Raw genomic sequence first — 14,913 nt, 5'->3', positions numbered from 1 at the left:
TGCATTGCAGGCAGATTTTTTACCCCCTGGACCATCGGGGAAGCCCTTCCAGCTCCACAGACACATGACTTAAAGAAGAAACTGAAGAGAAGCCACCAGGAGACGTGTCCCATCCCTACAGAAAAGGTTAGATCCTGACTGTCAGGTTGGAATCCTGGCTCTGGTCCTTTCTAGACTCTAGTGTCATCATGGACATGCCTTGACATTATCTGGGCCACAGTCTGCTCATTTTAAATGAGCTTAGAACAGTGCTTAGTAACTGGCAAGTGGAGTATAAGCTCTTATTAAATAAGAGAAAAGGTCCTCTATTCCATCCTTATTCCTACGCCCCAAGGGCAGGACAGGTGGAGTGCGGTTTGGGGGAGACTTAGGCTCAGGGAGGTGGGGTGTCTCCTTTGAAGAGGCATCAGGGCTGAAGGTAGATATTCCGATTTTTGACCCCAGCTCTTGCCACTATGTGTCTGCTGCCCTCTCCCTGCCCCTGGTGGCCCTTGTCTGGAGCCAGTGGCGAGAACTGGGCGGTCCTGGGAGTCACTGGTCAGGGCCAGGCACAACAACCCCTTAGGGCATCAGCGCACTTACCTGTGGCCCCTGAGCCTCACTGGAGAAAACTCTTGCACTCAGAACCTGCCTGCCAGGAAGCAGCCCTAGAAACAGACTGTATGAGAGTTTCAGGCCAACATAAGCCACGTCTGCCGGAAATCATTTCCTTCATTCATTCACTTGTAGGGTGACTGATGGACCCAGGCGTCATGACTGTCCTGCCCTTGGCCCGTCTCATCCGTGTGTTTGGTTCTTGGAGGGTGGACAGGGCTGGAGAATGAAGGTGGACCATCGTATTTTTTTTTAATAGTTGGTGGTGGTTTAGTCGCTAAGTCGTGTCTGACACTTGTGATCCTGTAGATTGTAACCCGCCAGGCTCCTCTGTCCATGGGATTCTCCAGGCAAATATACTGGAGTGGGTAGCCATTTCCTTCTCCAGAGGATCTTTCCAACCGAGGAATCCAACCCACGTCTCCTGCATTGCAGGCATGTTCTTCATTGACTGAGCTATGAGGGAAGACCTCATTATGGTTATAAACCTTTTAATAGTTATTTGATCAATTTATTTGGCTGCACCAGGTCTTAGTTTTGGCTTGTGGGGTCTTTAGTTGCAGCGTGTGGAATCTAGTTTCCCGACCAGGGATCAAACCCCGGGCCCCCTGCGTTGGGAGTATGGAGTCTTGGCCACTAGACCACCAGGGAGTGCCTGTTTTTCGATCTGAATAAGGAATTCGTGAACACAGTACAAAATTCAAAGGCACAAAAAGGTGTTTGGTGTAAGCAGTCTCCCTCCCCACTGACAAAGCTCTTACATCCCCCTGCCCACTGCCACCCCATGATTAGTTCCCATGAAAGGAAGAAAACCCTTAAATCAGTGGATTTGCTCTGCAAGGGGTTGGTTCAGATGGGCAACAGACAGTTGCCTTGGGGGTAGCACGTCTGTAAAAGCAGGTGGCATCAAGGGACTTGGGAAGATAACCATAAAGGCGGTTCTAAGAGGGGTCCTGCCTCCTGCTGGGTGCTGGAGTGGGTGGGTGTCTGCCATGTCACCCCTGAGCTGCTTCTCTCCTGTCTTAGTGTGAACCCCCCAAAACAGCCTCGGGTTTCTTGTAAGCCTTTTGTCAGTCAGGCTGGGAGCCCCCATCCCTTCTCGTGAATGCAGAAGAGACCAGTTCCTTAATCCATGTACAGACAAGGTCCGGACACCGAGGAATAACCGGGAGCAGCATCAGAGACCCTCCTCCCCGCCCCCTGCCTCTCCCTCTTTCCTTTCCATTTCCTTCCCTTCACTTTCACTTCTCTTCCCCACCCCCAAGTGCACCCTAAACACATACAATGAGCAGTGCCTGGGCTTCCGTGGATTTATGATTTATGGTTATTCATCTTATTATCTAAGTGGTTTTGCCAGGTAAAATATTAAGGCAGCACTGCCATTATAACCTTGTCTTCCATGATCTCATTGGCAGCTGGTGTTGCCATGACAACTGGGTTGGAGAAACTGGTACTGAGTTTCAGTGGAAGAGATGCAAACACTGGTGTGTATGTGTGTGTGTGTGTGTGTGTGTGTGTGTGTGTATACACGCAGACCTCCCATCATGTATATCTCTGGCGCAGAAAGCCATGGACTTCTCAATCCTCACCTTCTGCTTCTCCTTCGAGTTTGGTCAAAATTAGCTTCAGGGCTCTGAATCAATTAGAAGGAGGCTTTGGAGGGTGATTTCTTTGTGTGGCTTTTGACTAGCAAATTTAAACTAGAGACAGAGAAGAGATATCTTCCAGGCTTTCTCCCCGCCTGAAATGAAGCAAAGACACCCACTGGATGTTGCCCTTTTAAAAGCACCTTGGGCCTAACTTACTTAACATCTTTGTGTAATTCTCTTATTAGTCATAGAGCTTGAAGGGGCCCCAGATGTCATCTCTCTAATGTCCTTTTCATTTAGATGAGAAAACTGAGGCCCAGAAAGGTTAAGTGACTTGCCCCCATAGAGTATGGTCTGCTGAGAGGCCATTGGCTCTGAAATCGCACTGCCTGGCTCAAATCCTGGCTCCAGGGTGCATTTACTGTGACCTCACAGTAAACGTGACCTCAGCCAAGGGGCTTCCCCTCTAAGCCTCAGTTTTGTTCATCTGTAAAATGGAGATGATAGCCAGAGCAACCTTACTAGGTCATTGTAGGGATTAAGTGACATAATCCACAACGTTTGGACTTGTTCATTCACCAAGTCGTGTCTGACTCTGCAACCCCATAGACTGCAGCATGCCAGGCTTCCCTGTCCCTCACCATTCCCTGGAGTTTGCCCAGATTCATGTCCATTGAATTGGTGATGGCATCCAGCCATCTCATCCTCTGTCTCCCTCTTCTCCTTCTGCCTTCAATCTTTCCCAGCATCAGGGTCTTTTCCAGTGAGTCGGCTGTTCCCAGCAGGTGGCCATAAATTTTATCACTATTAACCAGGGCCACACTGAGAGTCAGTGACAAAACAGAACCAAAATCCAGCTCAGCTAGGTCCTTAAACTGGACCCTTTTCCCACGAATCCCATCCTGTCCTTTCTTTCTTGTTCCGTGTCATCCAGGGAAGAACGGAGGTCCCTTCTGAGATGTGGGTTGTCTTTTCTTAAAACCCCCTATGAATTGTGTACAGCGCAGTCCCTAGCGTAGACTTGTTGATTTGAGGGTAAATATTACATGCTTCATGCACTAACGGAACATGCATGGAATGTACACGGGGTGGCTGCAAAGCAGGAGGGAAAGAATGAGAAGAAAACTTAGGGCGGGAAATGAACGGTTTTTGACCATAACCAGGCATTTTGCTGAGCTCTTTACAAATGCATTTAATCATCACAACAGCCCCATGAAGTGAGCATATTCATCCTCACTGTACGCGAATAAGAAAACTAAGTCAGAGTAGGTCTGCAGCACACCGGGATTTACACAGCAGGTTGAGAGAGCTCGGTTTCCACCCACCCTTTTACAGCAAGGTGCTGCTGATGCCCTCAATAAACCGTGTGGTTCACAAGAACTTCTCACCCCCTCTGTGAGCCAAAAGCACATTTCCTGAGGTGGTGAGTTTCTGAACAGACTGGTACCTCTTCCATCACTGACACAAAGCCTTGGGTACAAAGCACAGTTGTGTAACTCTGGGGGTCCAAAATGCTCTCCTGGTCCAACCTGACTGGCATTGAAAAGTCACACCAGGCTGGGTGGCTTTGCAGAAGGCCACTTGTTTAAATTCCTTTTCATCGCTCTGGCAAGAAGAAGAGCAATGCAGGGGAACCTCACAGTCCTGTTCAGAGGAGCAAGCTGTTCTGGGGAAATGTATTTCAAAAGGTATTCTGAATTAAAAATACGCCCACTTGGGAGGGGGCAGCGAACCTATATCTTCTACCGTAGGTAATGAGGCCATTAAACCAGCTGGTCTCCGCACATCTTATGTAAGAATGGCTCAGTCTCTGGGTGAGTCTGGTAAACCAGTACAGAATTTAACCGAGTGAGGCTCTCCTAACGGAGTTAGAGATGGAGGTCAGATGGGGATAAGGGTGCCTGACTCCTACATAACAGGGGCCCAGAGTGGGCTGGGTGACTTAGTCTAGCGTGTGGGTTGGCATAGCCACTATGCTTTTTTTTCTTTCCACTTGCACTGTGTGTTTATTTGGCCTCGGGGGATTGGGAAGGCGGATGAAGATTTGAAAGCGATAAAGGGCTCCTTCCTGACATTACATGACGTTGCAGAACTGTGGCAAAAGCCTGTATTTTGGAGACAGACTCACCTCTCAGGAGGGAGACCCAGTCTGCCTTGCCCCAGGCGGGTCACTGTGAGCACCTTACAGACTTATTGTACCTGCTGCTGAAGCACTGTCCCTCCGCTGAGTTACTGCAGGTATTTGGTGAAATAAGATAGGTGGAAACTTAGAAAATACTAGTTTTTCAGTAACCCCTATGCTAAAACCCATCAGATGGAGACATCTTTTCAGTATCAGTAAGCCTTCTCGTTTTGAGTCCACACGATTTTCTGGGTCATCAGATTCGAGGAGGTGTGTTTCGGTGCCAGCTCTGCGTCCCAGTGATACCCAGCTGGCAGGTAACCCCCAACAGGTACTGACGCCGGCTTGCACCCCATGAAGACCCTCCCTGCAGGGTCTGCCCTCCCTCCCCGCTGCCTTCTGAGGCCCGGGCCGGTGTGGGGCGCTCTCCAGAGCCGCGGCAGGGCAGGGCAGAGCTGGGCCGTGGGGGGCGGCGCTCCGTATCGTACAGAGACCCGGCCGCATTCCCAGTGGGGACCAGCCCCGGAGGCCGTGGCGTTTACATAACTGCGATGATGTAACCGCTGGCGGGCCCGGAAGGGCGCGGCGGGGGCCCGGGAGCGCGGGGCCGCGGGACTCTGCGTGCGGCGCCCGGCCCACCATGCTCCTCTACCGCAGCGCCGTGTGGTTCGCCAAGGGGCTGCGCGAATACACCAAGTAAGGGTGCGCGGGGTACCGCGCCGGCGCCCGGGGCCCGGGGGCGGGCAAGCCCGGCGGCCGTCACGCGGCCCGCCTCGGCGCCGGCAGGCGGGATGAGCGGGAACGCGCCCGCGACTCCCCCGCGATCACTCGGCCCCACCGAGCGACGGAGGCGCTCGCCTGCCGGCCGCCCACCTGCTGCAGCCACGACCCAACCCCGGGGCGCTCTTGGGCCCGGCTGGCCCCCGGGGGCGGGGCTTGTACTCGCGGGGCTCCACCCACTGACGTCAGGCGGCCCAGGGGTCTGCGAGCCTCCTGGGCGTTGCCTGGACGCCCCGCTTGGGTGTGCTCTGGCTCTTGTCTCCTTGGGGCTGTTTTCGGCGTCAGAAGGGGTTAGTTCTAAATTGCTGGTTGAGATTCCGCTTAGTACTTTCCTGGGTGTGTTTTTGTCCTTACTAATAAAATGCGGCTTGTGGACTGTGACCGCTCCCTCCAGCTGGAACATTCCGGGCACGAGTTACAGGGCGGGTGTAGACCACGCGTCCAGTGTGAGCTTGTTGAACATTGCTTGATGGTACCCGCCCCGCGCACCCCCCCTCCCCCATCGCCCCGTGATCACCCTGGCTGTGCCCCAGTCGACCCGCCCCCTCACTGTGGTCTTTGAGGGGTGGCCACTTCTGGGAGGTGGAGAGGTGGTTTTTAATCTTAGAATTAGTCTCTCCCAGTGGTTCTCATCCCTGTTTGAAACCAAAAATCACCGGCAGAAAATTGTTGAGGATATCAGCTTTCAGGCCCTCCCAGTGGACATTTTGATTCAATTGATGTGCACTGGGGCCTAGATTGATATTTTATTTAAAAAAAAAAAAAATCCTGCAGGTTCTTCTCTTATGCAACCCTCTTCTCTAAGAGACTTCCTCTCTTCCCTGCCTTAAGAGTTTTATCAGTATTTTTATCAGTTCCTAAGGCTACCTGGGAGAAGGCAGTGGCAGCCCACTCCAGTACTCTTGCCTGGAAAATCCCATGGACGGAGGAGCCTGGTAGGCTGCAGTCCATAGGGTCCCGAAGAGTCGGACACAACTGAGTGACTTCACTTTCACTTTTCACTTTAATGCTTTGGAGAAGGAAATGGCAACCCACTCCAGTGTTCTTGCCTGGAGAATCCCAGGACTCCAGTGTTCTTGCCTGGAGAATCCCAGGGACGTCAGAGCCTGGTGGGCTGCCGTCTATGTGGTTGCACAGAGTCGGACACGACTGAAGCGACTTGGCAGCGGCAGCAGCAGCAGCAAGGCTACCTGGGCAAATTTCCATTGTCCCAGGACTCCAGGCATCTTTCCAAGGGGAGACAGCTGCTGTTCCTCCCTTCTCGGCTTGCAGAAGTGTTTTTTGAAAGAGTGCAGACCCTCCTCAGGGGCAGTGCTGCAGAAAATGTGGGAAATGTTACTGAGTCCAAGCTCAGCCTCCTCACTATACCGAGGCCAGTTAACAGAGAGAAAATGTTGAGGCAAGGAATACTTTTATTGTGAAAGCAAACAGATCGAGAAGATGGCAGACTAAAGTCTCAAAATAACCACCTTGGCTGCGTGTTTGTATGTGAGGTTCTTGTACAGGATAGAGAGGGGTTGGAGTTGAGGAAATACTGACCATTATCTTGTAAATATCTCCTGGAATGGCCAACCTCAGGGAAGGGATGTGTTCCTTCAGGCAGAGGGGAAGGGTTCCCTGAGGCAGATCATTATGTAGGATTATAATAACTAAAGCAATGTAAAACAAAGGTTAAAGTCAAAGAAACAGATCCATCATGGAGTCAGAATTGGCTCTTCCCTGCAATATTTCCCACTGTCCTTGTCCCTTCAACAATCTTGGAAAAAAGAGGGTGACGAGTGCTCTAACTGCTTCATCAGATGGATCTTTTGGGGAGTGTTCACAGCCATCCGTGCCAGTTCCCAGTGTTCCAGATGTTGAGATTTGTCTGTCTTTGTTCCTCTTTGGAAAATGTCCACTTTACATCTGTAGCATACTGAACTTCAAACCCAGAGGCAGCATCTTAAGTTTAGGAATTTAGGGCTTTTCTATGTATGGGAAGATGCAAGAGTCAGGGCTCTTTAAAATTATTTCCTTGATATGTACCCTCAGGTATCTGGGGCAGTTAATCCTGTGTTCTCATAGGCTGAGTTTCCTCAGGGCTCACTGGCTCATGTTGGAAGGCTCCAATTGCAGATGACTGATGTGGCAGGAAATATTCCATTTCTCAGCTCCTCCCCTCTTGGTTAGGAATTTGACCAGTATTTGGTAGACAGTTCATGATCAAATCTTGTCCCACGGCACTGGAAGGCTCATCCCAGATCAGGAAAAAATTCTTTGATATACCACTCTAGCTGCTAAAGTTCAGATTCGACCCCCATCAATAAGGAAAGATTCTCTGGATCTTGTGCCTGATTATGATCCAGGAGACATTTTCCCTCCCATTGCTTCTTCCCATACTTAGAATTACACTATTACAATGATTTTTATGTTATGTTTTTAGCCATATAAGTTTTGTTCAAGGCCTGATTACACCCTCGGTATTGTAAGAGACAACAATCTTATAAATTAGACAAGATATAAGTAATGCAGTTAGTGAAATTGACAATGACAGAGCATCAAGGAGGCACAAAGCACAAACAATTTGAAAACAAAGACCAAATTAGAACAATGATTAATTAGTTTAAGGGGAAGATTTTCCTTACCCCTGGGAAACAGATTTAAACCAGTGATTTTCTTTATATTGAAACCACAAAAACTGTAACCGTATCTACCAGTTCACTCAGTTCCCCTGTAACTAATCCTTTTTGTTAACAGCTTTGTGAAGCCATTAGAATTACTTGCATTTATCCAAAAGTCCTTTTTATAAATCTTCCTGAAGGGGAGGAGTTTTTGCAATGGCATCAAAGTGAAATCATAACTATCTATAATAAAAAAAAAAGACTTAAGAAGCCACATTTAAAGCACCTAAGTTACTGCTGTGACATGCCACACTTTCAGATAATAACCAGAATTATGATGATAATACTTTAGCAGGACACATCAAAATTTCATATAATCTCTAGAATATCATTTACCATAAAATATAACCTAAGAAGATTTATTACTCATGTGATAACACTTCCCATTGTAATTTAAGATACCAAGTGAACCTAATGAGTTTAATGTTTCTTCGGGGTGTTTCAAAAGCCCTTTGAAACATCCCGAAGTTTTGCTAGAGGTCAAAGAAACTTTATTATAATTTGATTTGGTAAGTTTTGTCAAAACAACATCAAAAGGGTTTTAAAACACAACAGGATTATACGTCTCCGTGAAACAATAGTTATTCACTTAGCCAAAGTAACAAAGATTTCAAAGGCAAATACAGAGTAGATCACTTAAAAGGTAAAGAACTTAAAATCTGTTATCAAAGGTAGTTTGACAACTTAACAAAACTTGTCTTTCTAACAGAGAAAAGCCAAATTCTATTCTCATTTCAAGATTTCAGCCCTGAGTTGGGTACAGCAATGTAAAACCCATCAGTCTACAAAAGAGGTCAGATTAAAATTGGGTTTCTGGCAGATGGAATAAATTAAGTTCACTTGTCTAGATGGCTAAATTCCTTTTACTAATGTTTATGGAAAGCAAGTCCAAATTACTCTCTTTTTCAAAATTTGCATTTTAAAAATATGGTGGAGATAAGGGCTCCTGAGAAGACCAGGTAGAACATTTGCAAAGATACAATTTTTCCTCAGGATAACTTCATTTCCCCTTTATAATACTTTGTTGTTCTTTTTTAGTTGCTAAGTTGTATTAATACTTACAAACTCGCTCTTAAGATAAACAGGGAAGGTCTTGGGAGTGGTAAAAGGATTAGTGGGTTTTGGATTCTTTTTTGGAACCATACTTCTGGTCCTAAAACAAGGAGAGTTATTTTTTTCTTTTTTCTTAAAGAATTAGGTGGCTGCCTGAATGATATTGAAGGGCTGACATACCCATTTACCTATGTTGGAAAGTTAGCTTAGAGGAGAAGTTCTCTTCCAAAAATCCTGCTACGCTCTAAATATCAGCTATGCCTAGTTTAGTCAGACCAATGGCTTCCCATTTCGGTAACCTATTTACAAACACTTTTGAGGATCTTCCCTAGATTTCAGCCAGTCATTTAAAACTTCCTAAGGGGCTCCCAGGTGGAAGTGGAACCTTAGAGGAAGTGCTTCCCATTTTAGCTCAAGCCGTTAGTACTAGAAATCTTTGTGCTCAAAGTAACCAAATCAAACCAAAACCTTGCCAGCCAGAAAGTCACCTTCAGAGTCAAATGGCAAAACTGCCCCAAATGTGACTTCCTAGTCCCACTAGGCTTGTGACCCTTGTCCAAAGCACCTTATTTCCCTTCACAGGGAGAACACCCCAAATTTGAGCCAAAGCCCCGCTAAATGGAGCTGAAGCTCCCCAAGGTGGAGCCATAGTCCCCAAATGCACGAGATCAAAAAGGCCCTGGTGGGACCCTGATGTCAAGCTGTTCTGAGGAAATGTTACTTGAGCCCTTAATTTACAAAGGAGAGTGGTATCAATTAGAGTCAATCAGTTTGTTCCCACTGTCAGCGGACCTGGGGCGCCTGTCTTAGTTTAGGGCGATCTCTTCTCCAGTGTCCTCCCCCTGCAGTCAGGGGCGCCTGTCTTAGTTTAGGGCGATCTCTTTTCCAGTGTCCTCCCCCTGCGGTCAGGGGTGATCTCTTCTCCAGTGTCCTCCCCCTGCGGTCAGGGGCGCCTGTCTTAGTTTAGGGCGGTCTCTTCTCCAGTGTCCTCCCTCTGCGGTCAGCATGTTCTTCCTTCCCCAGTGGTGCCCACCTTTAGGTTTCATGTGTGCGCAGTTGCTCAGTCGCGTCCGGCTCTTTGCGACCCCGTGAACGGTAGCCCGCCAAGCTCCTCTGCCCATGGAATTTTCCAGGCAAGAATACTGGAGTGGGTTGCCATTTCCTTCTCTAGCGGATCTTCCTGACCCTGGGGCTGAACCCGCATCTCCTACATTGGTGGCAGGTTCTTTACCACTGAGCCATGGGAGCCCTCCTTAGGTTACTCATTTTTAGTGCTGCTACCAAAAAACCTGTATTCCATTTCACATCTCCTTGCTTCTCTCATTGTTCCCTGCTGTTGAATACTTTTAAGAACAACATCTACTAACTGAGAAGGATTCATTTCAAACACACTATCTAATTTCTATAATTTTTTTAATCTCTGGAGCACTTTGCCTGATGAAGGCTATATTTATCATCCTTACATTCTCAGGGGCCTCAGGGTCTGTATCTGTGTAGCATCTATAAACTTGATAAATCCTTTCTAGAAACTGTGATGGATCCTCTGGATCCTCAGCTGGTTTTTGTTTTATCTCTCAAATTTTGTTTAAGCTCTTTCGTCTACCCCATTGTGTACCCTGTTGGGTTTTCTCTCAGACCTCTGCACGATAAGGTGGGTAGTCCTCTGACTCCTTTTTCTCCTGATGCAATAGCATAAATGCTTCTCCGTATGGAATCTCATCTCTTTTCCCTGCTCTTTTGCAAAACACTTCTGTGAGATAACCTAATAGTTGAGTGAGCCATTCAGGGTCTGTTGCTCTTCTGATCCTAACATATATGGGGTCCACACCCTATTATAGTAGCATAGTCATAGGCTTACAATTATATTATTTTGCCCATTTATCCAATATATGCCCGAAAGGGCTCTCCTTCAAGATAGATGGAGTAATTCCCATTTATAGATGGAATACTTCCCATTTTTAAAAGTATAACCACACCACAACACAAAAGATGAATAGCAATTCCAATATAAAAAATTCCACAAAAAAATCACAGCATTGATACACCAACAAATTGGCCCCCAACTCCCAAACTTACCCTACAAATCAAAGAATTCCAACTAGGGTAGACTTACCCCACAAGAACTAGTTCCCCAATAAACTGGTTCCAACTGAGCAGGTTCCCAAATCAGGTAAATAAACTTATCTTAGAAAACAAATGAACTAATTCCAACTAGGATAGGCTTACCCCCACGAGAACTAGTTCCCCAGTGAACCAGTTCCAGCTCAGGTACAGTCCAACAGCAATTCCCCTGCCCAACAGGGTTCCCCAACCAAACTGGCTTGTCCCCTAAAGGAAAAGCCCAAATTGAGGTGGGGGTATGTTTCCAGCGTGCACACTGGAGAGACTTACCCTACAAAATTTAGTCCCATCAACGTCAGTTTCTTGCCTCAACTGCCGGGCACTGGGGAAGCTGGTGCCACATCAGGAAATCTTGAAGGGAAGACCCTCAGGACAAATAGTTCCAGCAGCTGCTAAGGCCTTGCCCCAGTATTCCCTGATACATACCCGGGGCCAGGTAGCCACAAGCAGCAAGGCTTCTAGGCTGGCTAAGCCAAATTTGAGTCCACTTTCAGTCTGCTTGCCAAATGACAGGCCCATTAACCAGGAATACAGTTGGAAAGCCTAGCTGACAGAGAAGATGGCAGACTAATATCTCAAAATAACCATCTTCTCTGGGGTCTGGGTGTGAGGTTCTTTTATAGGACAGAGAAGGGGAGGAGTTGAGGAAGTAAAAACCATTATCTTGCAAATATCTCCTGGAAGGAGGTACATGTTAATCTCTTCAGGCAGAGGGGCAGGGCTTCCTGTATAATTTAAACTACAACTGTAAGGGCAGGTCATAATGTATGATTATAACAAAAGCAATGAGAAAGGAAGGTTAAAGTCAAAGAAACAGATCTATCAAGGACTCAGAATTGGCTTTTCTTTGCAACAGTGTGGCTGTCAACCCTGACCCACTGAATACAATGGCCTCCTCTTTCTTTCAAAGGGGTGTACTCGTAGTGACCACCATTTGCGGGATCTTTCCAAGTTATACAGAATGCAGCATGAAGAGCTTGAGTCAGCTTCCTGCCCCACTGGAAAGCAGACTTCTGAAAGTCTCTCCCCAGACTCTTTTGTGGGGTAGGAGGGGTGTAAGCTTAGGTGGTTTTCCCTGCTGTTGTGCATTTTGTGAATTGGAGGGAAAGACAATACCTTACTTTGATTCCAATGAGAGTCTGTAGTTTGGGTTTACAATACTTTTTCTTGGCACACCAGGATTTTTATAAAGCTTCCTTATATTGGGCCCCTAGGCAGCAGGATCTAGTCACAGTTTCCTTAACTTTGTCTGAACTTAAGAATTACCAGGGGCAATTAAAAAACAACTAACTTGTAAGCACCTAGCAGGTGTGGGTGGAACCTTAGCAAATTCCATATTGGGTAAATAGGGGAAGCGTGCTGAGGACCTTGCCTCCTGGTGACTCTTATATTCAGGGGTTCAGGAAACACTAAGTACAGTGATTGCTCAACTTGAATCAGTCTCCTGTAGGGCATGTGAAACCACTGATTGCTGGGCCTCACCCTGGAATTTCTGGCTCTGTAGAAAGATTCCCAGGTGATGTTGATGTTGCCTGTCCGGGGACCACTCTTCTGAGCACCACTGGTGAGGCTGAGCTCCACTCCTAGGCTCAGTGTAGAGAGCATGGAAACCCCTGTGGGCTTTATCACCTACCATCCCATGGTCTTGGGTAAGTCATTTACCTCTCTCTGCATCTGAAAAATAAGAACTGATATGAGGAGTTTATAAAAATAAAAAAGAGAGGGCAGGAGGATAAGAAAAAAGCTATATCTTATTAACAGCGGATTGGATCAGGGTGGAATCCCAGTGTTGAAGACAGAGGACAAAGGGAGTTATGACGTGTCCTGTAGGCCAGCCCGGCTCCACCCACTTGGCAACTGGCTCACAGCCTGGAGTTTGAGGAAGACGTTTAATCCGCAGGAGCCACCCTCAGCAAACCTTACTCCCTAATAGGATCAACGTGGTAACCCAGAGGCTAGAGTCTCCTCTAGCTGTGAGGAGGGGGTCTGGGGCCTGGTCCCTGTGGGGCATACCTGGGGTGTGTTCTCTGAGGCCTGCTCTTCTTGAAAGCTCTCTCTCCCTCCCCACCAGTGCCTTCTCCTGCCTGGGCCCCTCGTCACTGATTCCCTGATCCTGGGTTCTTTCCAAGAAACCTCTTTTCCTTTGCAGGAAAATCTTTTCACAGTGATTCTGGGATGTCCACCCGTGAGGCAAAACAAATCTTCCAGCTTCATCTTTGGTTATAGTTTAAGTTACTCTCGGAGTCCCTAATGATTTGAAGGACGAGCGAGCAGGGGAGGGAAGGGGCAGGGGAGCAAGCAAATGAGCTGTTTTGAACATGAAAGATATTAATATTATTATCAATACTAGTAATAATATTAGTATTATTATACTAATAGTACTAACAGGCTCCTCTGTCCATGGGATTCTCCAGGCAAGAATACTAGAGTGGGTAGCCATTTCCTTCTCCAGGGGATGTTCCTGATCCAAGGATCGAACTAATGTCTCCTACATTGTCAGGCAGGTTTTTTACCACTGAGTCACCTGGGATTGTGTTCTTAACTTATTCAAAGCATATGATAGATGCTTTACATAATTATCTCACCTAGGCTGCCCAAGAAGTAGCTTCTAACAGAACCTACTTCCCTTTGTGCAGATGAAAAGACTGGAGCTCAAAAGGGTTAAAACAACACAGGAGATGGCACAGCTGTTAGGAGGCAGAGCTGAGATTTAAATCCAGGTTGTTGGATCCAAAGGCTTTATGATTGAGATTACGTTCAGTTTCAAGTCAGCCTTTCAGGAAGCCTTTGAACAGTCAGAAGTCTTGCTTGCCCCACTAAGTGGGCTGCTCACAGCCGAGGCGATGAAAAGCTGCCCTGGATGTCTGGAAGAGTTCCAGGTGGTGAGAACAGCAGCAATAACCTTCTTCTTGGTCTCTTGACTGTGAGACCAGGGGCAATGACCGCCCCTGTGGCAATGACTTCAGACCAAACCTGAGCTCATAAACATTCTTTGGCCCTCTTCACCGGTGTCCAGGCATGTAGTTGGCAGTTGTGCTATACTAGGGTGTGGGGCAGGAGACCAGCTGCTGGCAGTCTTTGCATAAACAGGGCATGGGAAGGGCACAGGGCACCTTCCAGAACCTCCAGGGGAAATGAGTTGCATTCTGTGTTGCAGGGAATCAGCTCTTTGGGCGAGAGATACAGGCTGAGACCCCTAGCCTGCCGGTGTGTGGGGAGCTCTGACCTCAGGGTCTCCTGCCAACCCCTCTCCATTCCCCGAGCCGATTCTGTAACCAGGAAATATTAACTACTAGGACAGTCAAGGGCTTCCCTGGTGGCTCAGAGGTTAAAGCGTCTGCCTGCAATGCAGGAGACCTGGCTTCAGTCCCTCGGTTGGGAAGATCCCCTGGAGAAGGAAATGGCAACCCACTCCAAGTATTCTTGCCTGGAGAATCCCATGGAGAGAGGAGCCTGGTGGGCTACAGTCCACAGGGTCACAAAGACTGGGACACAACTGAGCGACTTCACTTTCACTTTCAGGACAGTCAAGGTAGACAAGGAGTCTCAAAGAGCAGAGAGAAGCAGTTGAAGAATTCAGAGTTCTTTCTTTCTTTATCTCTTCATTTTACTTATTTATTTTGGCCACACCACGCAACATGCAGGATCTTAGTTCCCTGACCAGGAATCAAACAAGTGCCCTCAGCATTGGGAGCATGGGCTCAACCACGGGACCATCAGGGAAGTCCCCCAGAGTTGTTTCTGACCAATATGATGCCTTTGGGCCAATTGGAAAAAGCACCTCCTTCTCATTGTGCTTTGCTGTCATCCGGCAGAAACTTGTCCTGATGCAAATGGGCCATCATTATGATCTGAACGGCGCCCCCTCAAGGTGTTCGGCACACACCCTGTGGCCCTGAAGGAGCCTTGCTTCCTCCAAGGGGTTCAGCCCTCACATAACTGCACCTGCCTCTCCTCATTCCCAAATTGCACATCTCCCCACTTTGCTGTGGTC

General features: G+C 47.7%; 2 protein-coding genes across 17 annotated transcripts in view; one reads left to right on the top strand and one right to left on the bottom strand.

Moving 5' to 3' along the window:
- CCDC70 (coiled-coil domain containing 70) overlaps window positions 1-11,508 on the bottom strand; it is an 86,971-nt gene extending 75,463 nt beyond the window's left edge. For 2 of the 15 annotated variants that reach the window (XR_008700925.1, XM_055542232.1), the window contains exon 1: window positions 11,190-11,322. The gene's annotated coding sequence lies outside the window, so the exon portion shown is untranslated. The other 13 variants (XM_055542234.1, XM_055542233.1, XR_008700928.1 and 10 more) reach the window with 12 other exon arrangements.
- DHRS12 (dehydrogenase/reductase 12) overlaps window positions 4,882-14,913 on the top strand; it is a 40,522-nt gene continuing 30,490 nt past the window's right edge. Inside the window, exon 1 of one of the 2 annotated variants that reach the window (XM_055542226.1) lies at window positions 4,882-5,001. In XM_055542226.1, the coding sequence (XP_055398201.1) occupies window positions 4,946-5,001 (56 nt within the window). In that variant the 5' untranslated portion in view covers window positions 4,882-4,945. Of the gene's footprint in view, window positions 5,002-11,507; window positions 12,569-14,913 lie in introns of those variants that run through there. The other variant, XM_055542228.1, reaches the window with a different exon arrangement.

This window comes from Bubalus kerabau, chromosome 12, assembly GCF_029407905.1.
Source record: "Bubalus kerabau isolate K-KA32 ecotype Philippines breed swamp buffalo chromosome 12, PCC_UOA_SB_1v2, whole genome shotgun sequence".
Classification (NCBI taxonomy): domain Eukaryota; kingdom Metazoa; phylum Chordata; class Mammalia; order Artiodactyla; family Bovidae; genus Bubalus; species Bubalus kerabau.
This window is presented reverse-complemented; position numbering and strand designations above follow the sequence as displayed.